The sequence below is a fragment of the Molossus molossus genome, unplaced genomic scaffold (assembly GCF_014108415.1).
Source record: "Molossus molossus isolate mMolMol1 unplaced genomic scaffold, mMolMol1.p scaffold_m16_p_21, whole genome shotgun sequence".
NCBI classification, from domain to species: domain Eukaryota; kingdom Metazoa; phylum Chordata; class Mammalia; order Chiroptera; family Molossidae; genus Molossus; species Molossus molossus.
The window spans coordinates 23,851,833-23,878,340 of record NW_023425357.1 but is presented as its reverse complement, the minus strand read 5'-3'; the positions used below and the strand labels follow the sequence as shown (position 1 = coordinate 23,878,340).

The window sequence follows — 26,508 nt, the reverse complement described above, 5'->3', positions numbered from 1 at the left end:
CAGGGGACTTCAACACCCCGTTGACACCAATGGAAAGATCCTCTAGACAAAAAATTAGCAAGGAAACAGAGACTCTAAATGAAGCACTAGACCAAATGGATTTAATAGATATCTACAGAGAATTACACCCCAAAACTACAGAATTCACATTCTTCTCAAGTGCACATGGGACATTCTCAAAGATAGACCACATGATAGGACACAAACTAAGTATCTACAAGTTCAAGAAAATTGAAATCATATCAAGCATCTTCTCAGATCACAATGGCATGAAACTAGAAATCAATTACAACAAGAACATGCAAAGACATTGGAACACATGGAGGCTAAATAGCATGTTATTAAACAATGAATGGGTTACCGAGGAGATCAAGGAAGAAATTAAAAACTTCCTGGAAACCAATGAAAATGAACACACAACACAAAATCTATGGGATACAGCAAAAGCCGTTCTGAGAGGGAAGGTCATAGCACTATAGGCCTACCTCAAGAAACAAGAAAAATTTCTAAATGACTATCTAACTTCACAGCTTAAAGAATTAGAAAGCAAACAAAAAGAAAACCCCAGAGCAAGTAGAAGGAAGGAAATAGTAAAGATCAGAGCAGAAATAAATGACATAGAGACCAAAAGAAGAATTCAAAGGATCAATGAAACAAAGAGCTGGTTTTTCGAAAAGATAAAGAAGATTGATGGACCCTTAGCTAGACTCACCAAGAAACAAAGAGACAGAACCCAAATACACAAAATCAGAAATGAAAGAAAAGTAACAACTGACACCACAGAAATACAAAAGATCGTTAACAGCTACTATGAACAATTATATGGCAATGAATTCGACAATCTAAGTGAAATGGACAAATTTCTAGAAACACATAGTCTCTCAAAACTGGACCGGGAAGAGATAGAAAACTTGAACCGACCAATAACAACTAAGGAAATTGAAGAGGTAATCAAGACTCTCCCAGCAAACAAAAGCCCAGGCCCAGATGGCTTCATGGGGGAGTTTTACCAAACATTCAAAAAAGAACTAACACCCATTCTCCTAAAACTATTTCAAAAAATTCAAGAAGAAGGAAGACTTCCAAACTCGTTTTATGAGGCCAGCATAATTCTAATTCCAAAACCAGAAAAAGACACTACAAAGAAAGAAAACTACAGGCCAATATCCCTGATGAACATAGATGCCAAAATTCTGAACAAAATACTAGCAAATTGGATACAGCAATACATCAAAAAAATTATTCACCATGACCAAGTAGGATTTATCCCAGAGATGCAAGGCTGCTACAATATTCGCAAATCAATATATGTGATACACCACATAAACAAAATGAATAAAAACCACATGATCATATCAATAGATGCTGAAAAAGCATTTGACAAAATCCAGCATCCATTTCTGATAAAAACGCTCAGCAGTGTGGGAATAGAGGGATCATATCTCAACATAATACAGGCCATATAGGAAAGACCTACAGCCAAAATCATACTCAATGGGCAGAAACTAAAAACATTTCCCTTCAGAACAGGAACAAGACAGGGATGTCCACTGTCACCACTCTTATTTAACATTGTACTGGAGTCTTAGCCACAGCAATCACACAGGAAGAAAAAATAAAAGGGATCCTAATTGGAAAGGAGGAAGTAAAACTGTCATTATTTGCAGATAACATGATATTATACATAGAAAACCCTAAAGACTCCATCAAAAATATAGACTAAATAAATGAATTTGGCAAAGTAGCAGGATACAAAATTAACGTCATGAAATCGATGGCAATCTTATACACCAATGATGAACTCACAGAAAGAGAAACAAAGAAAGTAATCCCATTTACCATCATGGCAAAAAAATTAAGACACCAAGGAATAAACTTAACCAAAGAAGTAAAGAACCTATTTGCAGAAAACTACAGGACATTGAAAAAAGAAATAGAGGAAGATATAAAAAAGTAGAAGCACATACCTTGTTCATGGATTGGAAGTATTAACATCATTAAAATGTCCATACTACCCAAAGCAATCTATAGATTCAATGCAATCCCCATCAAAATACCAATGACATATTTCACAGAACTAGAACAAATATTTCAAAAGTTCATATGGAACCTAAAAAGACCCTGAATAGCCACAGCAGTTTTGAAAAAGAAGGACAAAGTAGGTGGGATCACAATACCAGATATCAGGTTATACTACAAAGTGACTGTAATCAAAACAGCCTGGTACTGGCACAAGAACAGGCATATAGACCAGTGAAACAGAATAGAGAACCTAGAAATGGACCCAAGGCAATATGCTCAATTAATATTTGACAAAGGTGGCACGAGCATACAGTGAAGTAAGGACAGCCTGTTTAATAAATGGTGTTGGGAAAATTGGACAGCTACATGCAAAAAAATGAAACTAGACCATCAAATTACACCATGCACAAAAATAAACTCAAAATGGATAAAAGACTTAAATGTGACCCGTGAATCCATAAAAATCCTAGAAGAAAATGTAGGCAACAAAATTTCGGACATCATACGCAGCAGAATCTTCATTGATACATCACCTAAGGCAACAGAAACAAAGGAAAAAATGAACACATGGACTACATCAAACTAAAAAGCTTCTGCACAGCAAAAGAAATAACCATTAAAATGGAAAGGCAACCCACTATGGGAGAATATCATTGCCAATGATACATTAGATAAGGGGTTAATTTCCAAAATATATAGAGTACTCATACAACTCAACAAAAGAAAGACAAAGAACCCAATTAAAAAATGGGCAGAAGAGCTGAATAGACACCTCTCCAAACAGAACATACAAATGGCCAAGAGACATATGAAGAAATGCTCAACATCACTAATCATCAGAGAAATGCAAATTAAAACAACAATGAGGTATCACCTCACACCTGTCAGAATGGTCACCATCAACAAATCATCAAACAACAAGTGTTGGCGAGGGTGTGAAGAAAAGGGGACTCTAGTGCACTGCTGGTGGGAATGCAGACTGGTGCAGCCGCTATGGAAAACAATATGGTGTTACCTCAAAAAATTAAAAATTGAAACTCCAGTTGACCCAGTGATCCCACTTCTAGGAATATACCCTAATAAGCCTGAAACACCAATCAGAAAGAATATATGTACCCCCATGTTTATAGCAGCACTATTTAGAATAGCTAAGATCTGGAAACAACCCAAGTGTCCATCAGTAGACGAATGGATAAAAAAGCTGTGGTACATATACACAATGGAGTACTATGCAACTGTAAGAAAGAAAGATCTCTTATCCTTTGAGACGACGTGGAGGGACTTGGAAAGTATTATCCTAAGTGAAACAAGCCAAGCAGAAAAAGACAAATACCACATGATCTCACTTATATATGGAATATAATAAATATAACAGTCTGAGGAATAGGGTAGACCCAGAAACACGGATGTAGGGTACAGACTGACAACCCTCAGAAGAGGGGGTGGTAGAGGGTGGGAAGAGATAAACCACAGAACTTATATGCATGTATGCATAACCAATGGACATGGACAACAAAGCTGGGGACGGGGTGGGGAGGATGGGGAGGAGGGTGTCAATGGGGTAAAAAAGGAGAAACATCTTAACAAAAATAAAATGAAAAAAATTAAAAAATAAAAAATAAATAAAAAAGCAAAAAGATAACCTTTAAGGTACCATGCAGGAAGCTGTCACTCTTAGGGAAGAGGCTGAAATTGTTCAATATCAGAAGCCTTTAGAGACCCTGGAGAGCTGAAACCCAAGACCCCTGATACAGTTAATCCATGTCCGAGCTGAATGGGAGTGTCCTACAGGTCAGAGTACTGGGTAGAAATCTGAGGAAGGAGCACCGAGTAGTTGGTGTCAATGACTGTTACTGAAACACCAGCCTCTGCTGGAGTGAAGAGGTGTTTTGGGGAAAGCAAAGCAGCAGCAGCAGACAGAAAGGACCAAGCCCCTGCTTCCTCCTTTAGCCTGGCCATCCCTCTGGGCCTCTATTGGCCAATCCCGATAAGGAGCTGGCAGAGGACAAATGGGACCTGCTAAGTCCCAGCCCAGCATCAAAAGCTGTATAGAAGGGCGAGTAGGAGTCTGAGAACAAGGTTACTATCCGCCAGTCTCTCCTCTCAGCAAGCATATGCATGCACTACTTCACGTAATTAAACTTCCCGTAAGAAAAACTAAAAAAAAAAAGTTTTTATTGATGTTTTTAGAGAGGGAGAGAGAGAAACATTGACTGGCTGCCTCCTGCATGCCCCCTACTGGGGATCGTGCCCTGACCAGGAATTGAACTGGGACCTTACTGGCTGGCAGGAAAAACAACTCTTTACTGGCAAAGTTAACCCTCTAAATCCCATATACAATAAGAAAAATTAGAAGAAATTAGTACACACACACCAAAGAAGAAATTATGCATAACTGCTCAGTAACTTGTCATTAATTGGTCACAGGCTGTAGTTAGTAAGCTTCCTTCTTCCTCTTCATATTCCAGGCTTCCTCTTCCCTGAGCCAGGATCTCAGACGCTCAGCACTTATATCTCGTAGGGTGACCCAAAACTTCATTGCCTAAAGGGTCTAAATCATTCCTGCTTCTGAGATGGTTTGTCACTGGACACGGAAGTGCTACAAGATGCCCCTGGGGAAGTTCCAGGTATCATTCTGCATCACCCACTGGGTAGGAACAGCCCAAAAGGCCCTTTGTTCTCCTGTCCCAGCCAGGACAGTAAACTCCTTTCCTACTGGTTTAGTGGCAAAATGGCCCGACTGTTTCAATCTCTGCCTTAACACCGTTGTTCCCTGGTGGGAGCGCTCCTGCCTTGTGAACTCAGACCTCCAAACGGAGCTCAAAACCGAGGGACAGAAAGCAGAACATTTGTGAGGGTGCTACTGGGTACAAGTGAGAGGAGCCACTTTCTCTGCCTCTGCTTGATTCCAGACCATATATTCTGACTACGATGAGATCAACAGCCCCATTGTGGTCACTGATTCAAAGCATAAATTACATTTTGTAAGACGGGAGTTTTGTACTCCACCTGGGGCTATAACTGAGTCTTAAATAGACCATTCCACTCTACCTGCTGCCCCTGCGTGTGAAGTGTGGGCTGAGAGCAGTGAATTCCGAGGCACAAGCCCATCGCCCTACTTCCTTTCCTGTGAGATAGGTTCATCTATCAAAAGCGATGCTGTGCAGAATGAGGGGGAATACGACACTCCCATAAATTAGTGGCCCGTGGTGCTGGCAAAGCACGGAGCAGGATTTCTGGCGTCTGCCTCAGGATGCAGAGAGCTGGGTGCACTGCACTCACCTTCACGATGAAAACAGCCAGCTTAGCTCCAAAGCCACGCCTTTTCACCACAGCTCAACACAGAGCCGGCCACGGGCAATACAAACGTAAGGAGATTCAGAGAGAGAGGAGACACACACCTCATTTAGTTGCTAGGAACAAAATGAAATGAAGTCCTGGGTACATGTTTCCAGACAGACGGACAGAAACACATACATACACTAAATTCCACAGGCTTCTGTACTTACTATTTAGAATAAGGTTCAGACTAGATGATCTGGTGGGTGGGAAATTCTACTAAGGTACACTATAAGAAACTGGTGATCGGTTTTGACCCATAGAAGTCAATTTCTATGGTTCAATCTCATATACCATCATGTCTAAATTAGTGGCTGGTTTTGAAAGTTCCAATACTGAATTAGACTAAAATTATTATTTGAAAGTATAAGAGAAGAAAAAAGGTCCATAAAAACATGTTTATTACAGAACATTTAAAAAAATTAATTAAAAGCGTTAAACTCAAAACTGTAATTCCACAAACTGACTGATTTGGTAGCATGCAAATACTTTAAGCCAGAGAGGCAGGTATGTTTGTTCTTGATGAATTTACATATAATAAATTCTTATGATATTTGATTCCAAAATGTATAAATTGGCTTGACATTATTAATAATTTAAAGTAAAATGTAAACATAAGGACAATTTAAACACTGGTATTAATTTAGGAGTCAATTTAAAGTCAGTGACAAGAGTGATATATTAAAATAAAATCTGGGGCCAAAAAATATTTAGGAAGCAACCATCTACCTTTGTACATTTGAAGATCAAGGGCTAAAAATCCACTTTTGATGAATACCATTATGCAAAGGATGTATAACATCCATCATACATCTGTTATGAAAACAGCATGTTTCCAAAATTATACATTTCTTTACAAATAAACATTATACTATTAATAACTATAGAGAAACCATTGGAATGAGTCCCAAAATATGTCAGCTCTCACAAGGCATCCCTGAGACATATCTTAAGGCATCCCTTTTAATCTTGGGGCTTCAGGAACATCTTCTTTACTTTAATTGGTTTCATGTCTCCATTTTCATCTTCCTCATAATTGGCACGATCTCTTTTTTTGGCAAACTTTTTTCCAATTGTCCCCACCAAGGTCTCGTATCTGTTAAGATGATAAATAGCGCACATTTAATTCCAAATAAAAAAGGTAGGAATCAAGTCTTGTCAAGATGCAACAAATAAGAAAAATCAAAACTATAATTAAAACAAGCCATCTAAATCAGGGACATCTGTAATACTGTCAACAATAAAAATATATTTAAAAAATAATATAAAATAAGCCATCTAATTTAAAAACGTATAAACATGTCTAAGAAGGATTACATTACCCAGTTTTTGTATCATCCTAAGCAAACTGAAATGTACATTTAAAATATATATTGGAAGCAGCACTGGAAATCCCTCAACTGCCTGCCCGTGACAGGTGTGAGTCCACCCTGGGCCAGGTTAGGGAAGCAGAAACAGTCCTCTCCCTGCTGGGGTAGAGGTGAGGTCAGAGGAGTGCACACGTGACAGGTGTGAGTCCACCCTGGGCCATGTTAGGGAAGCAGAAACAGTCCTCCCCCTGCTGGGGTAGAGGTGAGGTCAGAGGAGTGCACACGTGACAGGTGTGAGTCCACCCTGGGCCATGTTAGGGAAGCAGAAACAGTCCTCCCCCTGCTGGGGTAGAGGTGAGGTCAGAGGAGTGCACACGTGACAGGTGTGAGTCCACCCTGGGCCATGTTAGGAAAGCAGAAACAGTCCTCTCCCTGCTGGGGTAGAGGTGAGGTCAGAGGAGTGCACACGTGACAGGTGTGAGTCCACCCCGGGCCATGTTAGGGAAGCAGAAACAGTCCTCTCCCTGCTGGGGTAGAGGTGAGGTAAGAGGAGTGCACACGTGACAGGTGTGAGTCCACCCCGGGCCATGTTAGGGAAGCAGAAACAGTCCTCTCCCTGCTGGGGTGGAGGTGAGGTCAGAGGAGTGCACATGTAACAGCCCCACCACAAAGCAGTTTCAAAGTACCTTCTAGCCATTTCTTCATCTGACACATCCAGCTCCACCGTTTCATCTTCGACTTCTTCTGCTTTGTTTTTAGCATTCATCTGAACCATTAATTTCTGAAAAATACACCAACACTGGCTATCAGGGCTGAAAAAGGCTTGTGATAGGAAATGATGGCAAACATATTTGAAGGAAGAGAAACAGAAGTCAGAAACTACAGGACTAGCCAAATTTATAGAGTTCTCTGTAATACTTTACTCCACAATGTGCTAACACAGTCAGTTTTAAATTAAAAACATAATAAGATAAAGCCCCACTAGATTAGACTTGTTATTAATTAAACTGTATGCTGGATCATACATCTTATTATCAGTTACTTATAGCTAAAGCAGACACACTGCTACACCAATGTGTGGCGGTTAAAAACTGGGAGGGGTATCTCGGCGGCAGGGGTCCCACCCGAGGAGTAAAGGGTCCCAGCCCCACACCATGCCCCCAGCCCCACGGTTCCAGTGCCAGGAAGAGCAGTCCTCATAACTTCTGGCTGTGAAAACCAGCAGAAACCGTGGCTGAGTGAGATGAAGGGCTGCTAGAGTCCCAGGTGTTTCTCTTAAAGTGCCCGCACAAGGACTTATTCGGACTCACTCACCCTGAGCTCCAGCTCTGGGGCAGTAGCTTGAAAGGCTCCAGGGACACACGAGGAGGAAACTGAATGTCTGGTATCAGGATGAGGGCCGGAGGGGCAAGTTATCCCAGACAGAAGTGCTGGCAGAGGCCGCTGCTTCTTTGTTGAGCCCTCCCCTCAACAGAATGACCAGCAGGCACCATATCTGAGTCCATCAACCTGGCTAACACTGTTCTTCCCACCCTGATGATTCTGAAACCCTGCCTCACCCAAGGTGGGCTCACTCAAGCTGTTTCCATTGGCTTTTCCGTACAAACGGCCTGTCTTGGCTCATGCTGTGGACTTTCCTAAAATCTTTCAAACAAGCAACATCTGGCTAAGTGGCCCCAGGCCTGGTACTAGCAGCGGCTGGCCTTGGTTTGCAGCTTGACCTCTTCTGGGCAGGTTTGAAGCTCAGCACAAATAGCACCCTCTGCAGATTGCTCTGTAGTCCATGCTGTGGCCCCAGGCAGGGCACAGGCAGCTGTTGACCCTGCCTGTACTTCCTGGGAGGCCTCAGAGTCAGTGCACCTGGTGGACAGCTTTCAGACCACACTGGATTACAGCCTAACCACCTTCATGAGCGACACACTCAAGACCTGCCAAAGAGAGTCCTGCTTTGTGGGGTCCACCCCTGCACAGCAGACTCTCCATGGTGGTCTTGGTCAGTCCTTGAAGCCAAACGACCTGGGGGTAAAGCCCTCTCATTGATGTGCTAACAGTAATCAGTGATCAACTACAACAGGAGGATGCACATAGCCCACATGAGGGGCACAGCTGGAGTGCTCAGCTCAGATGACTGGGGAGGCTGCAGCACTGGGCCCTGAAGGACACCTACTACATAAGGCCACTCCACCAAGACTGGGAGATGCAGCAGGTCTACCTAATACACAGAAACAAACACAGGGAGGCAGCTAAAACGAGGAGACAAAGAAACATGTCCCAAATGAGAGAACAGAACAAAACTCCAGAAAAAGAACTAAATAAAATGGAGTCAAGCCATCTACCAGATGCAGAGTTTATTTTTTCTTTATTGATTTTAGAGAGAGAGGAAGGGAGAGGGAGAGATAGAAACATCACTGAGAGAGAACACTGACTGGCTGCCTCCTGTATGTTTACCCCTCCCCCACCCCAGGGATTGGGCCCACAACCTGGACATGTGCCCTGACTGGGAATCAAACCGGCGACCTCTTGGGGCATGGGTTGATGCTCAACCTCTGAACCACCCTGGCCAGGCCAGATGCAGAGTTTAAAACACTGGTTATAAGGATGATCAATGAACTTTGGGAAGAGCAGATAAACTTAGTTACAACTTCAACAGAGAAGTAGAAAACATGAAAATGAAGAGAAAACAAAAGAACCAATCAGAAACAAAGACTATAATAACTAAAATGAAGATTACATTACAGGGAATCAACAGTAGAGCAGATGAGGAAGAGGATCAAATCAGCTATTTGGAAGAAAGCAGAAAACACCCAATCAGAATGGCAAAAAGAAAAAAGAATAAAAAAAAAAAAATTAGGCCCTGGCTGGTTTTGTTCAGCGGTTAGAGCATCGGCCTGTGATCCAGAGAGACCCAGGTTTGGTTCCCGCTAAGGGCACGTACCTCGGTTGCAGTTTGTCCCCGGCCCTGGTTGGTCGTGTGGGTGGTAGCCACGCGATGTGTCCCTTTCACATCGATGTTTCTCTCTCGCGCTCTCTCTCTCCCACTCTATCTGAACAAAAAATGTCCTCAGGTGAGGATTAACAAAAAAAGAAAAAAAAAGAGGATAGTATAAGGAGCCTCTGGGACAACTTGAAGTGTACCAACATTTGCATCATGGGGGTGGATGTCAGAGACAGCAAGGAATTGAAAAACCCATTTGAAAAAAATGACAGAAATTTACCTAACCTGGTGAAGGAAAAAAGATACACAAGTCCAGGAAGTGCAGAGAGTCCCAAACAAGATGAACCCAAAATAGCCCACACACCAAGACACAACATAATTAAAATGCCAAGCCTAAAGACAAAGAGAATTTTTTGTTAAATCCTCACCTGAGGATATTTTTCCATTAATTTTCAGATTGAGTAGGAGGGAAGGAAGGGGAGAGAGAGAGAAACATTGAAGTGAGAGAGACACATCAATTGGCTGCCTCCCGCACGACCCCAACCAGGGCCAGGGATTGAACCTCAACCGAGGTATGTGCCCTTGATTGGAATCAAACCCATGACTCTGGTCCATGGACCAATGCTCTAACCACTGAGCAAAACTGGACAGGGCTAAAGAGAGAATCATAAAAGCATCAAGAGAAAAGCAGTTAGTTACCCACAAAGGAGCTCCCATAAGACTGTCAGCTTATTTCTCAATAGAAACTTTGCAGGCCAGTAAGGAATGGCACAAAATATTCTAAATGATGAAAAGCAAGGACCTACAACCAAAATTACTCCACCCAACACTGCTATCATTGAGAATTGAAGGACAGATAAAGAGCTTCCCAGACAAAAAAAAGCTAAAAAAGTTCATCACTACCACACCAGTATTAGAAGAAAAAGAACAAGAAGAAAAGGATAAAAAAATATAAATATTAAAATGGCAATAAATATTACATTTTTATCAATAATTACTTTAAATGCAAATGGATTAAGTGCTCCAATCAATAGACATATGGTGGCTGAATGGATAAGAAAACAAGACCCTTACATATGCTGTCTACAAGAGACTCACTTCAGATCAAAAGACACACACAAACCAAAAGTAAAGGGATGAAAAAAGAGTTCACGAAAATGGAAACAAATAAATAAAAAAGCTGGGGTGGCCCAGCTGGTGTGGCTCAGTGGTTGGGCATCGACCTATGGATCAAGAGGTTGCTGGTTTGATTCTCGGTCAGGGCACATGCCCAGGTTTCTGGCTTGACCCCCAATGGGGGGCATGCAGGAGGCAGCCAATCGATGTTCTTTCTCATTGATGTTTCTCTCTCTCTCCCTTCCTCTAGAAATAAATTTTAAAAAAACCAAAAAAACAAGCTGGTGTTTACCAGATAAAACAATACTTATACCAGATAAAACAGCCTCTAAAATAATGGATATACAAGAGACAAAGGACCCAGCAATTCCACTTCTGGGTATTTATTTAAAGAAACTCCACTACCCCATCACCTTAACAACCCCCCCCCCCAACCAGCACCACCACCACCATCCCACCACCACCACCACCAAAAAAGAATAAAATAAATAAATAAACCAAAAATACTAAATTGAAAAAACATACATCCATGTTCATTGCAACATTATTTACAATAGTCAAGATATGGAAGCAACCTAAGTGAAGGTTGCTCTCTCTCTCCCTCTTGCTAAAAAATCAATTAAAAAACATACATTAAAAAAAAGGACAAATTGGTAGTTACAGAATAATCATGGGGATGTAAACTACAACATAGATACTATAGTCAATAATATTGTAATAACTGTGTATAGTGTCAGACGGGTACTAGATTTATCGAGGTGATCACTTAATAAGTTATATAAATATCTAATAACAGGGGTGGTGTTCACTTGAAACTAATATACAGTGGAACCTTGGTTCTTGAACTTAATTCATTCTGGAAGGCTGTTGAGAAGTGATTTGTTTGAAAACCAGGTCATTTTTTCCCATTAGGAAAATGTAAACTAAATTCATTCATTCCAGATCCCCAAATGATTCCGTTTTAACCTTTCTTATACACTGTTCATGTCTAATGTACTCTTTAGTCTACAAAGCCTTCTTTTCTTAAATTTACTGGACCACTGGCCTTACCCGAATGGCTTTCAGCACTCCTCGCAGGTGTCTTTCAGGTCAGCATGCGCAGCTTCGCTTTTTCACATACCATTGCCTCCGGAACGCTGCCACTAGCTACCTTTGTAAATCAACCATTTTTCTCCCTCCTCAATTGCCTGTGATCATTGTTTTGTGAGGATTTTCACATCCTTAGCAACATTAGCACTTAAAAAAATTTTTTTCTTCTTTATTGATTTTTAGAGAGAGAGGAAGGGAGAGGGAGAGAGAGATGGAAACATCAGTGAGAGAGAAGACTGATTGGCCGCCTCCTGCAGGCCCCTCACTGGGGACCTGGCCCACAACCTGGGCATGTGCCCTGACTGGGAATCAAACTGGTGACCTCCTGGTGCGTGGGTAGAGCTCAACCACTGAGCCACAGGGGGGGGGCAACATTAGCACTCTTGATGGCCTCTTTATATTTTATAATTGTGCTAGTTGTCCCTTTTGTCAGCAACAAAAGCAAAATAAAAACAAAACAACCCCGCTCCCCCAAATACATAAAAAAACACAAAAGATTCCTGAGATGTTAACAACAGGAGGTTTAGCGGTACAGTGACTCCTACTGGTGCATTCTCTCCTTTGTTTGTGGCCTGAGAGACACTTTTTGTCATGCTGATGATGTATCAGCAGGATTGTGCTGTCAGGTCCAGAACTGAAGTTTTGTTCAATAACTAAGACATTTTTCCCATGAACAACGTGGTCAAGAAACAAACTGTTCAAGATAGAAGTTCAAGAACCAAGGTTTGACTGCAATATTTTATGTCAATTGTAATTGAAACAATATTATTTAAAGAATAGTTAAAAAATAAACAAAGCAGACACACTGCTAACACACTCTAGTGAGTAGGGGAAAGAAAAAGTAAAGTTTCAGATTTCCTTTGAACTTCCCATCTTTGAACCAAATGTAAGAAGTACTATAGTCAAGAGTAGTTTTAAACACATTTTTTGGTGGTGGTAATGGTGGGGAAGCAAACTACTGAACAGAAGCACTGGAAAGCTGGCCCTGGTATAATGGGGCGACCTGCCCCACCCCTACACACCCCTAAAATAATGTATCCTGCGTGATGTCCATCTGTCATGGGTCTCTTTCCACCTTTTCTTCTCACAGTAACCTTTACTTGAGAGTTACCCTGACAGATTTTATTTTTACTGTACAATACTTTCTTTATAGCAAGGTAGAACAAGGAAGGGAAAGTATGAGAAGCCAGCCTCAATTAGCTTTTCCAACACTGACGGCACTGAAAATGAAATAGTTTTGTGAATACAAGCTCTGTGAGGGCATCCACTTGAGTTCCCTGCTGCATTTCCAGGGTCTCGAGCAGGCTGGTGCACCACAGGCACAGAATACATACTTACTGACAAAATACACTCTGTGCCAGGTGTTACTAGAAACGCATACGATATGAAACATGTTCTAAATACATCCTGCTTCTAATAAAGAAAGAAAGTACTCTCAAGTAGGTGTCACTTTTCATCACCAGGTATACCGAGCTTCTCTCACGTTTTATGACAGCTCAGATCTGCAAGCCAAACACTTCACCACGTTTCCCCAGGGAGAATGTAGTCTATGGTACAGAGCGCCAATAATTAAAGCCATCACCCAGTGATCTCTCACATCAAATTCTGAGGCCAAATCAACTCCTTTCCCCACGTGCCAGACACACGTTGGAGCGCCTGTCTCCCCACGGCCCGTCTCTGGGCACCACACTGACCCCACTGTCCTTTCGTTTCCCAGCCTAAAGCTTTCAGCAGGCCAAAGCAAGGACAGCATATATCAAAAACAAACACTTTTAGTGTTGACTTTGTATAAAGTAAATTAAACACCTTAATTTATCATACCTCTTCAAAAAAAGGAGGAGGGGGCGGGGAGAAGAAAACTAAACTATAACCTTTAAATAAACTCTTGGTTAGCTGTGGTTGTCTACAGATGTCCGTAGAGAGGTGGTTTTCAGCCAGGGAGATTCTACTCACCAGGGGACCTTTGGCAATGTCTGGAGATATTTTTGATTGTCACAACTGGGGTGTGTGTGTGTGTGTGTGTGCGCGCGCGCCCACTGCTGGTATCTAGTAGGTGGAGGATAGAGGCCAGGGATGCTGCTAAATGTCCTACAATGGGCAGGGAAGTCCCTACCACCAAGAATGATCTGGCTCAACACATCAAATAAAGTCAGGGCTGCGACACCCTGGCTTCAAGTGTTACTTATAAAACTAAAGCATTGTATCCTAGGCCTCCATTCGGCTGGTCAAGTACCGACAGGGTGGCTTTTACTACACAATCAGAGACATTTGTTAAGTGAAGGCCTGTGCTTCTTCACAAACCCGAAGCAGGAAAATTCAAATGAACACAGCAGTTATAAGGTGAATATTTACTTTTCAAACCGACTTCCCAAGGATTCTTTTAAAAGCTATTTACAAGCTTGGATCAAAACCTGTCCATTAAAAAGTCAAATTATTAAATTTTTAAGTAACATTTTTTTCCATTAGAAAAGATACATTTATAGATGCCAGAATATAATTTTTTCATAATAGCATCATATGAATAAAATCCTGACATTGCTATAAAAGAGCCGAGCTGAAATTCTAACACTTACAGTGGCACTGTGAGGGACTTATACTGCTATATTAAATTACCCACTCAATTCTACCATAAAACTAGACTGCAATGCCTGCAATTTCTTTAAATAGCCATGGCAGTACTTCTAGACTTGCTATTTTCCATATAACGAGGAGAAACGGTACCAGGTGGGGGAAAACCCAAACCCAATTATTAGCAGAAAGAATTCAATTGGAAAAAGTTAAATTTGAAGTAATTCTATTTAATACCTCAACCTCAGGATTAAATCCTCTGAATGACATTCTTCCATAGAGAAGATCTTCACATAACAAGAAACTCTGCTCTTCTATTATGAAACTCCTAAATGGGAAGATAAACCTGTATTAATAGTATGTCTACTCATAAACAAAGCACAGCAAATATAAGTCAAGATTTCAAATAAAAAACTGATCTTATAGTTCTCAGTAGAATCAAGCAAAAATACAGTATGATTTCTAACCTAAGGTTAGAAAAAAAAACTGGTTAATCTGTCCGGCAATCACATCAGGAGGTAAGAACTTACGGGCTGGAGGCATAGCCTCTTCTAAACTACATTTAATTTACATACATGTGCAATGTACAGACCTAAAGTATTTATAATAAACCTGAATTTTTCTTATTTGAAGCAAAATTTCCTTGATGTTTACCCTCTGCCTCCCAGTTCTTATTAAATACCCAGAAATCAGAGTCCTGGCAAGCTTTAAAAGAGGTTATTGGTCGAAACTCTTAGCTCTAAATAATGGTTGACCTTGGATGCCATAAGCAGAAAAGGAATTTATTGTAAAAATACTGAGAAAGCTGGATGAGAATTAGAAAATGGGAAGAAATAATGGTGGATAGGTTATTGACCGCAAACCAAAATCATACTACAAAACCACCCCAGTAAAAATGCTGCTGCTGAAAGGGCTAAATAGTACTGGACACCACAGAGGACATCAGGCAGGCCACTGTTGCCCTAGAAACAGGATGCAGGTGTGGATGTTTCGGTCTCCAAAACAGATTCTCCCGAATCACCAGTTCATGATCCCGACCCCAGGTGAGCATGTCTGGATGTAGTTCTGCTACCAAAGCAAATACTGGCCTTTATGGCTTCTTTGGTGTAAAGTCAGCCCTGCTTCTTGTCAAGATTCACTCATTCATTCACTCACTCAGCAAACACTTTCTAAACCGAATTGTGTGTCGGACAGCTCTAGAAGCTGGGGAGGGAGGCATGAATAAGAGAGCCTCTGGTCTCATGAAGGTTACTTTCTAATGGTGCCAGATAATAAATAAAAGATTTACATTATACAGTGGATAAAAGAGAAGCAGGTTTTTCCACTTCAGGACACAAAGGAGTAACTGGTACCTAACTAGCCCTCCTACAGCAGCCAACTATAAAATGGGACAAAACAGGAAACAGTCAATAAGTCAAAGCACAGGGACGTGAAGCCTGAGAGAAGAAAACCAAATCAAGTGAGCTCCATGAATGCCCACCTTCTGATTGGAGGCAATTTGTAGACTGCGGAACAGGGAGCGGAAGCTTAAAGGGCACCCGGTCTCACTGCAGGACAAACTGAAGTCTGGGTCCTAGATGGCTGAAATATATGGGTCAAGATACCTGAGCAAGGAAAACACACATAGAAATCCAGGGCCTGCATACTGGGTCCCCTTGAATCTCTGGCTTAATAGTAGGCTGTACACATGAGGGGGGAGTCCACAGTGTCAAGGGAAAATAATGATTTCCAGAACAATTATCTGTGCATTAGTTTCCTAGGGCTGCTGTTTAACAAATTAATTGGGGAGTTAAAGCAACAGGAATTTATGCTCTTATAATTCTGGAAGTCTGAAATCAGTTTCACTGGACCAAAACCAAGGTGTCAGCAGGGCTGCCCTCCCTCTAGAGCAGTGGTTCTCAACCTTCTTAATGCCGCGACCCCTTAATACAGTTGCTTATGTTGTGGTGACCCCCAACCATAAAATTATTTTCGTTGCTACTTCATAACTGTAATTTTGCTACTGTTATGAATCACTATCAGAAATATGTGTTTTCCGATGGTCTTAGGCGACCTTGTAAAAGGGTCGTTCAGCCCCTAAGGGGGTCGCGACCCACAGGTTGAGAACCGCTGCTCCAGAGGGAGGGAGGGAAGAACTCATTCCTTGCCTGTCCTGCTTCTTTGGCAGCCAGCATTCATTGGCTTGTGACTGCATCACTCCAGTCTCCTTTCTGTGCATGAAATCTGTCTGCCTCCCTTTTATAAGGATATAATTACCTAGATAATCCAGAATAATCTCCCCCTCTACAGATCTTTTTTTTTTTTTGGTACGTGCCCCTAGCGGGAACCGAACCCGGGACCCTCTGGTCTGCAGGCTGACGCTCCAATTGCTGAGCCAAACCAGCCAGGGCCCCTCTACAGATCTTTCACTTAATCACACTAATAGTCAATTTAGGGATATAAGGCAACACAGTTCCAGTAATGAAGGCCTGGATATTATTTGGGGGGTCATTACCCAGTTCACCACACCTGGAAAAGAAAATTTACCCTGGAATTGCATGGTGAACAAATACAAGACTTTGCCCAGAGGAGGGAAATGTTTGACTTGTATACTGATGTCTGCTACTTACTGTGAAACATATCAAAAATAAAATGAACTGACAGATGTACAGAGGAGTGAAAAAATATGTAATGCATGTTAGAAAAAAACACAAAACCACCTCTTTTTAAAAAATGGATGAAAGATTTATATAGGTACTTCAAAAGGTAGATATGGAAATGGCCAATAAGCATATAAGCGTTCTTTAACATTATTAATCACCAGGAAAATGCAAATTAAAAACCATGAGACACCAGCAGCATGCTAAAGCAGATTAAAATACAAAAGATAACACCAAATATTGGAAGAGTGTGAAACAGCTAGAACTCTTATACTACCTTAGTGAAAGTGTAAAATGGTACAATCACTTTGGGGAATGGATTGAAAGCTTCTCCTATGTTAAATATATGCCAACCTTGTGATCTAGCAATTCCACCTTTACCCAAGAGACAAAAAAACAGAATTCTATCCAATTCATCCAAATTCTTTTTATCCAAAAAATTTGTCTTTGGTTACTTTATGAGGTGTGGTCTGGGTAGGCCTCCTCTTGGATGGGGTGATATTGGAGCCAAGTCCAGAAGACAGTGAGGAACAAGATATGAGGACACCTGGGGGAAAAATACCCGACGGACTAGTTAAAAGTCAAGGCCCTGAGAGGATGTGAGTGTCCCGCCTGAGAAACAGGAAGGAAGCCTCTATGACGCGAAAGGAGTGAGAGAAGGTAAAAATGGAAGGAGGTCAAAATCATTTCCCTGAGAACACGAAGATGTCATTTGTCTTTTTCACTGAATTTGCAGTGTGTGCAAAAACAATTGTGGGTAAAATCACATCTTATTATGAATTAAAGTAGTGATACCAGACTGTACTAGCAGACATTACATTGTTCACCCCCAGCTTTCACAGTTAAAAAAATTTAAAAAGCCAGTAATTATGTCCTAGACGAAGCACTAAAAATTCATTGCTATTGATCTCAGCCTTTTATTACACTTTTAAAAAATCTTCTCTATACAAAATGGGAAGCATATATAAGGTACTTCTGGCTAGTGAAGTATGCCTGTCTTGAGAAAATGCAGTTGTGTGACTGAGTTCTGAGTGAACTAGCGACTTTTTTTGGTACACTGTGACTGTGGTTATTCAGACTTGGGTACTTAGCAGACATTTTCTTGAAAATAAATAAAGTAAATGTGTCCCTTTGGGGAAACAACTGATAATACTTATTGTAAAAAACAAAACTCAAGCTTTCAAGCAAAAATTAGAATTTTGAATACCTTGTATATTTCATTTTGGTCTTAACAGCTTCCCAATACTTAGACTTTTCTGATGAAACCCATGATGATATTAATGAATGTCATTTTTGATACTGTACAATGAAATGAGTTATTTGGTAAATCTATATAACTCATTACACTAATATATTCCAAATGAGAAATGCATGATGTTACGAAATTAAGCGTTAACAAAAGATCGATTCAAAATGTAAGATAGACCAATGATTATAAAAGATTCAAAGATGTTTCCAGATTCCACACTGCAGTTAACCTTTTTTTTTTATTCATTTATTTTTTTTAATCCTCATCCAAGGACATTTTTCCATTTTTTGTTCAGATAGAGTGGGAGGGAGAGAGAGGAAGAGAGAGAGAAACATTGACGTGAAAGGGACACATCGAGTGGCTGCCTCACGCACGATCCAACCAGGGCCGGGGACAAACTACAACCGAGGTACGTGCCCTTAATGGGACCTGAACCCGGGTCTCTCTGGACTGCAGGCTGATGCTGCAACCGCTGAGCCAAACCGGCCAGGGTTGCAGTTAACTTTTAAGAAACTACTACTTACTAAGTTTTGGAGTAGTATCAAAGAATTATCTGAAAAGCTGTTACAACATCCCTCCCTTTATGACCACATCATCTGGGTGAGGGTGGACTTTCTTTCTATATTTCAACCAAAACAACATACTACAACAGGCTAAACGCAAGAGTTAAAAGAATCCAGCTGTTTTCTATCATGCCAGACATTAAGGAGAATTGCAAAAATTTTTTTTAAAAAGCCACTTTTCTAATATTTTTTTTTGTCTTGGAAAAGTTATTTTTCATGCAAAATGTATTATTTATGCTAACATGTAATGCATTTGTTTCTTAAATGAATATTTAAAAAATGTTTTAATTTCTTATATACATATCAACATGATGTAAACCACACAATGAAAAACTCTTTATGGGTTCTAAATAATTTTTTAAAAATATGAATAGTCCTTGAGCCCAAAACATTGAGAACCACTGTTCTCTAGACTTTTCTCACTGGCCCTCTGGCCCAATCATCACCTCACTTCCTGCAGGACCATTTCACTCTGAGGGAAGCTAAGTGCAGGCACACATTCTCCTGGTCTTGGACTTCCAGCCTCTAACACTATGGAAAATAAATTTCTGTTGTGTATAAGCTACCCAATCTGTGGTATGTTGTTACAGTAGCTCAAATGAACTGAGACATTTCCCTCCTAAGAAAGAAATCTAAAGGTCTTTTTTCTGGGAATAGTATACTGTGTTGGGGGTGGGGGATACTGAAAACAGGATGGAAATTATCCTGCCCTTCAATAAAAGTAAGTAACAAAATATCTGGGAGCCCTGGCCGGTTTGGCTCAGAGGTTGGAGCGTTGGCCTGGGGACCAGAGTCCTGGGTTCGGTTTCCGCTAGGAGCATGTACCAAAAAAAAAAAAAAATCTGGGATACTTTGTGCAAATTTAGTCAAGGCACAAAATTAAATTATAGCTCCTTATCACTATATGGTCTCTTATACCCGCTGCTTCCAAATCCATACCATCTCTAGCATTATCCTCCCCTTCCTCATTAACATCTTCCTTCCTCTGAGAATCAGTGAAGAAAAGCAAGTACACAGAGGAACAAGCAGAGAAAACAGAGTACCTTCCTCCCATCTCTCCTGGTGGGACATACTTTCTGTCTTTAGAGATGGGTATCGAACCCACCAAAAAAGATGCAGAGAAGATCAGCCAAATGAACAAGGAGTATAACATGTTAAAAAAAAACTATAAGGTACAGAAAAGAAAAGCATAAACATGTGTGAAGATAATAAACAGCATCTTCAGTCCCTTGACAACGTTTAAGTAAAACCACCTTAGCACAGAGCTTACTAAGGTAAGAAAAGCATCCAGGAGAGATGATAAGTAGCTTCCAGAAGAATTGACATACATTAATGAATAATGTGGATCCATCAATCCTTCATTCAGAATTACTGATCAAGCACCAAACAAGCATACAGTGAAAGAGAAATGGTCTAGTGCATTATCTTAACTTTAGCAATGACTAGCTGGGTGAGTCTGAGCAACTTATTTTCTCTTAAGCTTCAGTTTCCTCAATTACGAAATGGATAAAAGATAGTAGTCAGCTTTCAAGTTTGCTGTGAGGATTAAATAATTAAGAGATGTAAGTGCTTAGCCCAGTTCCTAGCACACACTACAGACTCAATAAATGGGTATTAATAGTAAAAATTTTTTAAAAAGGAAAGAAACGAACAAAAATCTCTTGATCTGCCTTGAAGAAGCTCAGTCTAATAAAGAATTCTGTTCAACTGAAATAGAACTGGAGAGCCCTGAAGTACACACCTAATCTTTGGAACTTAATATGTAGAAAGTACATTACAGCTTCATAAAAGGTCCCTAGTCACTACCGGAGATATGGGCCAGATTCCTTTACGCAATACAAAAAAACCCACAATTTTATATATGACAACCGAAGGCCAGTAAAAATGTGTAAGTTCAAGTAGACCTTTTAAAGGTTTAACAATTTTAGAAAATTACCTCTAAGGCTAATTCAATAAACGGAATAGATGCTATTTCATGGGTTTATGTCACTGGAATGATGAGTTACATTTACAGAAATTTCTCTCCGAATGCCCAAAGTGTCATTAACATAATTTCTAACAAAGCTTACTCTTTCTCTTTAAGCTCTGGCAAATCCAAGTACCAGTGCTCTTCACTAATGATTTTCTTTTCTTCTTCTTCTAGTTGTTTCTTGGTTTCCGAGTCCAGTCCCCTTTGCATAAACTGTCAAAACAAAACAAAATCAGTGACAGCAACTAATTTCCCCGACTTAGAGTTAAAAAAACAACGACCTCAAAAAACTTTATTCTTTCACTTGCTCTTCCCCATTTCTCCAGGAAGGACATGTCGAGATTGAGGACTCGATAAATGTAGATGGAAGCAAAGCTACATCTGTAAGCCTGCTCTTCACTCGTATCTATCTTCTGATCAACTCTACGGCTGCTCTTTATTCTAAAATTGGCAGAAGCCCAACCCGTAACAGGCCAGCAGAGAAAACAGCAGCCTGCTGCTAGTCTTTCCCTAGCACAAACAATAGCTCTATTTCCAGGGGCCAAGCAAACAAATCAAGAAGTTAATCAGAGCAAAATGATAAAGTATCAATAATGAAAAAATAAATTCAGAAACCACCCAACAGTTAGGTCTAGGATTCCACTGGTTTCCATTTACCCCTATTTCTTTCTCTTATCCAGGCTCCACATTGCTTTTCCCTCCACCCAGCTCTTGCAAAAACATAGAACATCTTAGGCATAAAGGGCTTTACCAAACACTACTAAATGAAATTACTTGAAAAACGTTCACAAACAAAATTTAGGGATAACAGCAAGTTCTGATGAGGATGTGAGGAAACTGGATCGCCTCTGTGGAACAGCTAGACAGTTTCTTACCCCACAATCATTAACTTACCACATGATCCAGCAATTGTCTTCTTGGGCATTTATTCCAGAGAAATGAAAACTTACTCAAAAACTTATACATGAATAATTAGAGCAGTTCTATTTGTAATAGCCAAAAACTATAGCTCTGGCCAGTTTGGCTCAGCGGTTAGAGCGTCAGCCTGTGGATCAGAGAGTCCTGGGTCTGGTTCCTGCTAAGGGCACGTACCTTGGTTGCAGTTTGTCCCCCACCCCGGTTGGGGTTGTGTGGGTGGCAACCAGTCGATGTGTCTCTCTCACATTGATGTCTCTCTCTCTCTCTCTCTCCCTCCCTCCCTTCCCCCCTCTCCCTCCCTTCCCCCTCTCTCCCTCCCGCTCTATCTGAAGATAAATGCAAAAATATTCTCAGGTGAGGATAAAAAGTAAATAAAAAACAGCCAAAAACTATAAACAATCAAAATACTCTTCAACAAGTAAATGGCTAAAATAAACCATAGTACATCTACAGAATGGAATACTACTCAGCAATAAAAAAGAACTATTTATTTACTCAACAACTTAAACAGATCGCAAATGAAAAAAGCCGATCTCAAAGGTTATATATTATATGACTCCATTTGTATAACATCCTTGAAATAACACCATTACAAAAATGAGTAACAGATTAGTGGTGGCCCGGGGTTAGGGATGACACAAAAGAGTGGGTATCCCCACAGAGGATAACAGCAAGTTCTGATGAAGATGTGAGGAAAATGGATCGCCTAGAGCTAGAGGGAACCTTGTGGTGATGGAACAGCTTTGTGTCTTGAATGTAATAGTTAGATAAATCTACGTGCAAAAAATGGTACAGAAAATTCACACACACAAACACAGGAAGGAGTACAAGTAAAATGGTGAAATCTGGGTAAGCTCTGTGGATTGTTCCACTGTCGGTTTCCCCGCTTTGCAGTTTGTTCATCTGTCCTCATCCTTTTAGCTGTGCCTATATCCTTCTCACAGGAAAGAACCGGAACTTTCTGGAAAGCATACCCTGTTCTTCCCCGTTCTTCTGCCTCTGCTATTCAACATTATGCTTCTATTTTCTGCCTGACACAGTAGTCACTCGTGAAGGCCCACAGCATGTGTCCTTTGATAAACCTTCCTTGCTTCTACAACAGCTTTATAAACACTGGCTTATTGTTCATTATGCTTCTTCTGTGTCTTCCAAAAGACTAAGATTGTGAATGTACTTAATGTCCCTTGTTCATCTTATATTACTGGTACTTAGGCTGTCTGGTACACAGAAAAAAGTTCAATAAAGTTTCTCTGAATGTAACTGATTCTAGACTTATCTTATTTTTCCAGATTTCCTTTCTTGGATGGTTCTCTTTAAATCTAGATGTCTCATTTCATAACTCATATTCCTTGTGGTAAAACTCATCAATCCTGTCCAATTGCCCTTTTATCTCCCTTTTTAAAAAATTCCTTACTCGAGGATATTTTTCCATTTATCTTCAGATGGGGGGCAGGGGCGGGGGCAGGGAGAGAGCGCGAGAGAGAAACATTGATGTGCTGTCTCCTGCATGACCCCGACCAGGGACCAAACTGCAACCAAGGTATGTGCCCTTGACCATAATCAAACCTGTGACTCTTTGGTCTGCAGGCCAAGGCTCTAACTGCTGAGCCAAATTGGCCAGGGCTTATCTCTTTTTTTAAAAGTAGATATTCTTCATGGCATAAGAAACATATTCAAATGTACCAAAATATATATATGCACACACATACACATATACATATGAAAATATAGAAAACCCGGTGACTATGAATAAAGCAACTCCAGACTTAGGTAGCAGTTCAATTATTTCTCCACAGCACGTAAGAACATACTCTAAAGCTAGTGATTTAGTTCTATTCAGAATTGAGGGCCGAGAGCAGGTATCACAAAAGATACTCCTTAGGCTAGACTTCTGTTGCTGTAAATAAAGATTTACTAGAACCACACCCATTTGGCTCTGAGGTACAATGGCCATGTTCAGTAGACAGACTGGCCCACAAACCTCAAGTATTTACGTATCCCTTTACAGAAAAAGTTCACCAACTCCTGTCTTAAAAGTCCAATAGAGCTAAAAGTACAAATAAGCACCCTCTTTTCAACAATTCCATCATACTGACAGACCTTCCATCTATATCCTTCACTTTCTACTTTCCATCAGGATCAATCTCCAGCCCCCAATAGCTGAGCCAAGCCAGGGGACGCCAAGTACACTGGAAAACAAATGAGTCCATATTAAATCCTCAACCGTCATTCTTGCTCTATACTTAGCTCTGGATGAGCAGCTACACTGAATACAATAACCTCAGGCAGCTGCTCCATTCCTTCTCATATGACACTCTACTCTATCTGTATATATAGTGTCTCCTGCTATCCTGCCAATGAGTTCTTTCTTATCAATGACGTAAGTTGTCAACCCAAATAGAAATCCTGGTTACTTTTTCTCCTCTCTTTTGCATCCAATGTCTAACTGAGTCTTTCAACCATTTGGGCAAAGAGTAAATAATTTTTTTTTTTTTAACCACTGAGACACTGGCTCAGTGGTTGAGCGTCGACCCATGCACCAAGAGGTCACCGGTTTAATTCCCGGTCAGGGCATATGCCCTGGTTATGGGCCAGGTCCCCAGTGAGGGGCATGCAGGAGGCAGTCAATCTATGTTCTCTCTCCTCCATGTTTCTATCTCTCTCTCTCCCTCTTCTTTTCTCTCTCTAAAAATCAATAAAGAAAAAAAAAAAAGATAAAGTTAATTTCTTCATTCCTAACTTCCAAGTCAGATCTTTAGTCTGGGCCCTAATCACCCAGCACATCTTCATTTAATTTATTCCAAGAGTTAAACAACTTCTAAAATCTTTTCAGTGCTTGTTTTGTCAATCTACTCCACTTCTTTAAAATCTATGTGATTACACACCAGAAGCCGAGAAAACTCTGTTTAGGAAAGATTCAGATTTTGCTAATATGCATGAAAGAAGTAGTTTATAAACTATAAATTATGCTATGATTTACCCTCCACTTTCACTCACCCTATTCTTCACTGGTTACACCCAAGCTCAACTCAATTCACATTTTGCACATGCAATATTTACTCTTCAATCTTTCAGAACATTATTTACACCTTGCTTCCTCTTCCTGAAAATTGCACAATTCTCTAAACATAACATCTAATAAGTTCACATCTATAATTGTTCAGCAACCAGTAATTAAGAGCAAAGGGGCTCTGAAGCCAGACTTCCTGAATTTGAATCTTGTCTACATTTCTAACTACCAGTAAGTAACTTTGGGCAAGTACTTACTTCTCTGTTTCAGTTGCTTCTCTGTAACTGTACCTACCTCAAGGGATTATGTGGATTTCTTGGGTTGATACATGCAAAGCACTTAGTACAGTGTCTGACATATAGCAAGAACTATAAATGTTATGCTATTATTTTTATTATTTAAGCTTTAAAGATTGGTTGTTTCCCCTGTTTTAATTCCTGTATGCATGTTAACTACCCTTGTTTTTTCCTCACTTTGATATTATTTGATTAAATTTGAAATACAATAATCAATTTTGCTTGACATAACTCACTTTAAAAAATTTTTTTACTAATTATTTAGAAAGAGAGGAAGGGAGAGAGAAACATCCATGTGAGAGAGAAACATTGATGGGCTGTCGCACGCGGGATCAAGCTTGAAACCCCGACTTGTGCCCTGACCAGGAATCCGGACCTCAGTCCATGGGAAGGTGATCAATACACTGAGCCACACTGGGCCTTGTTTAGAAAGACAGGAAGGGAGAGGGAGAGAGAGATGGGAACACCGATGATGTCACTGATTGCCCACCTCCTGCAAGCCCCCCGCTGGGACTGGGCCCACAACATGGGCACATGCCCTGCCCAGAACTGTTTTAATTCCATCACACCACAACACTCACCCAGATCAGAACTTATGTCTGCAATTCTGTCCCCTCCTGGGTCTTTCTTTCACTAAGTGTTCCCCTCAGGACAGAGAAAGGGGGACATCCCCGTGCTCAACAGCTTCCCAATGCTCATATGATCAAGGAAAACATTCTTAACTTGGCCTAAACTTCCCCGCTGTGACCTGCCTATTTCAGGCCTACTTCTTGCTCCTTTCCTTCCAGACACCCTGAATCATCTTTAGTTCTTCCAACTCGGCACCGAATTTCTGGTGTTTGCTTTTCAGACTTCTGAACAATCTCTCCCCTCAGTCGATGGTGCCCCCACCCTCCCACGCACCCTTCATTCTCTACTTAAGCAGAGGCCCAAGTAAGTTCCCGGCGCCCGGCGCTACTGGCAGCACCTCGCTTAGCACGCTGTACCCCAACTGCTTGTTTAGGTCTCTGTTTCCTCTATTCGACCGAATCCGCGGGATTTCTAACCCAGTTCCCACTGCCTAAGGTACAACAGGCGCTAAGTGAATGAATGAACGCGAGAGCTGGAGGCCCTCTGGGACCCCCGCAGGCCCGTCGCCTCGGCCTGGGCCAGGCCAGGAGGACCCAGTGGCCCTGCCCTCCCATCCAGGATCCCCAGCACCCCGCACCTTCATGCGCAGCAAATTCTTGGACAACTTAGTCTTGCGCTCGGCCGCCATGCTGGCTCCCGCCCGGTCCCGTTGTCCTACACAAGCCCCACCGCGCACGCGCGCCGCTACGTACACAGGGGCGGGGTCTTACGTAAGGCGTCTCCCCGCCCAGGGCCCCGCCCGCGTCTCGCGCCTGAACAGCCCGGAGCTATTCGCGCGCCGCCTCGGGGAGCGCTTACCCTTCCAGGGAGCTCAGGGTAGGGGCGCGGCCGCCGGTGCAGGGAGGGAGGCTCCTC

General features: G+C 41.2%; 1 protein-coding gene across 1 annotated transcript; it reads right to left on the bottom strand.

The window, feature by feature from the left end:
- Nucleotides 1-5,778: 5,778 nt before the first annotated feature.
- On the bottom strand, nt 5,779-26,322 carry MPHOSPH6 (M-phase phosphoprotein 6). The gene is made up of 5 exons (XM_036275377.1): nt 26,231-26,322; nt 20,900-21,012; nt 14,617-14,707; nt 7,358-7,452; nt 5,779-6,457 (listed from the first exon to the last, which is right to left on the bottom strand). Exons 1-5 carry the CDS (start codon nt 26,279-26,281, stop codon nt 6,325-6,327), a joined length of 483 nt encoding a protein of 160 aa, XP_036131270.1. The 5' UTR covers nt 26,282-26,322; the 3' UTR covers nt 5,779-6,324.
- Between the last annotated feature and the right edge of the window lie 186 nt (nt 26,323-26,508).

Coding starts and splice junctions, on each gene's coding strand:
- MPHOSPH6 (XM_036275377.1), bottom strand. CDS start 26,281: ATGGCGGCCGAGCGCAAGACTAAGTTGTCCAAGAATTTGCTGCGCATG. Junction 21,013..26,230: donor AGAATTTGCTGCGCATGAAG/GTGCGGGGTGCT, acceptor TTGTTTTGACAG/TTTATGCAAAGGGGACTGGA. Junction 6,458..7,357: donor GATGAAGAAATGGCTAGAAG/GTACTTTGAAAC, acceptor TCATCTTAACAG/ATACGAGACCTTGGTGGGGA.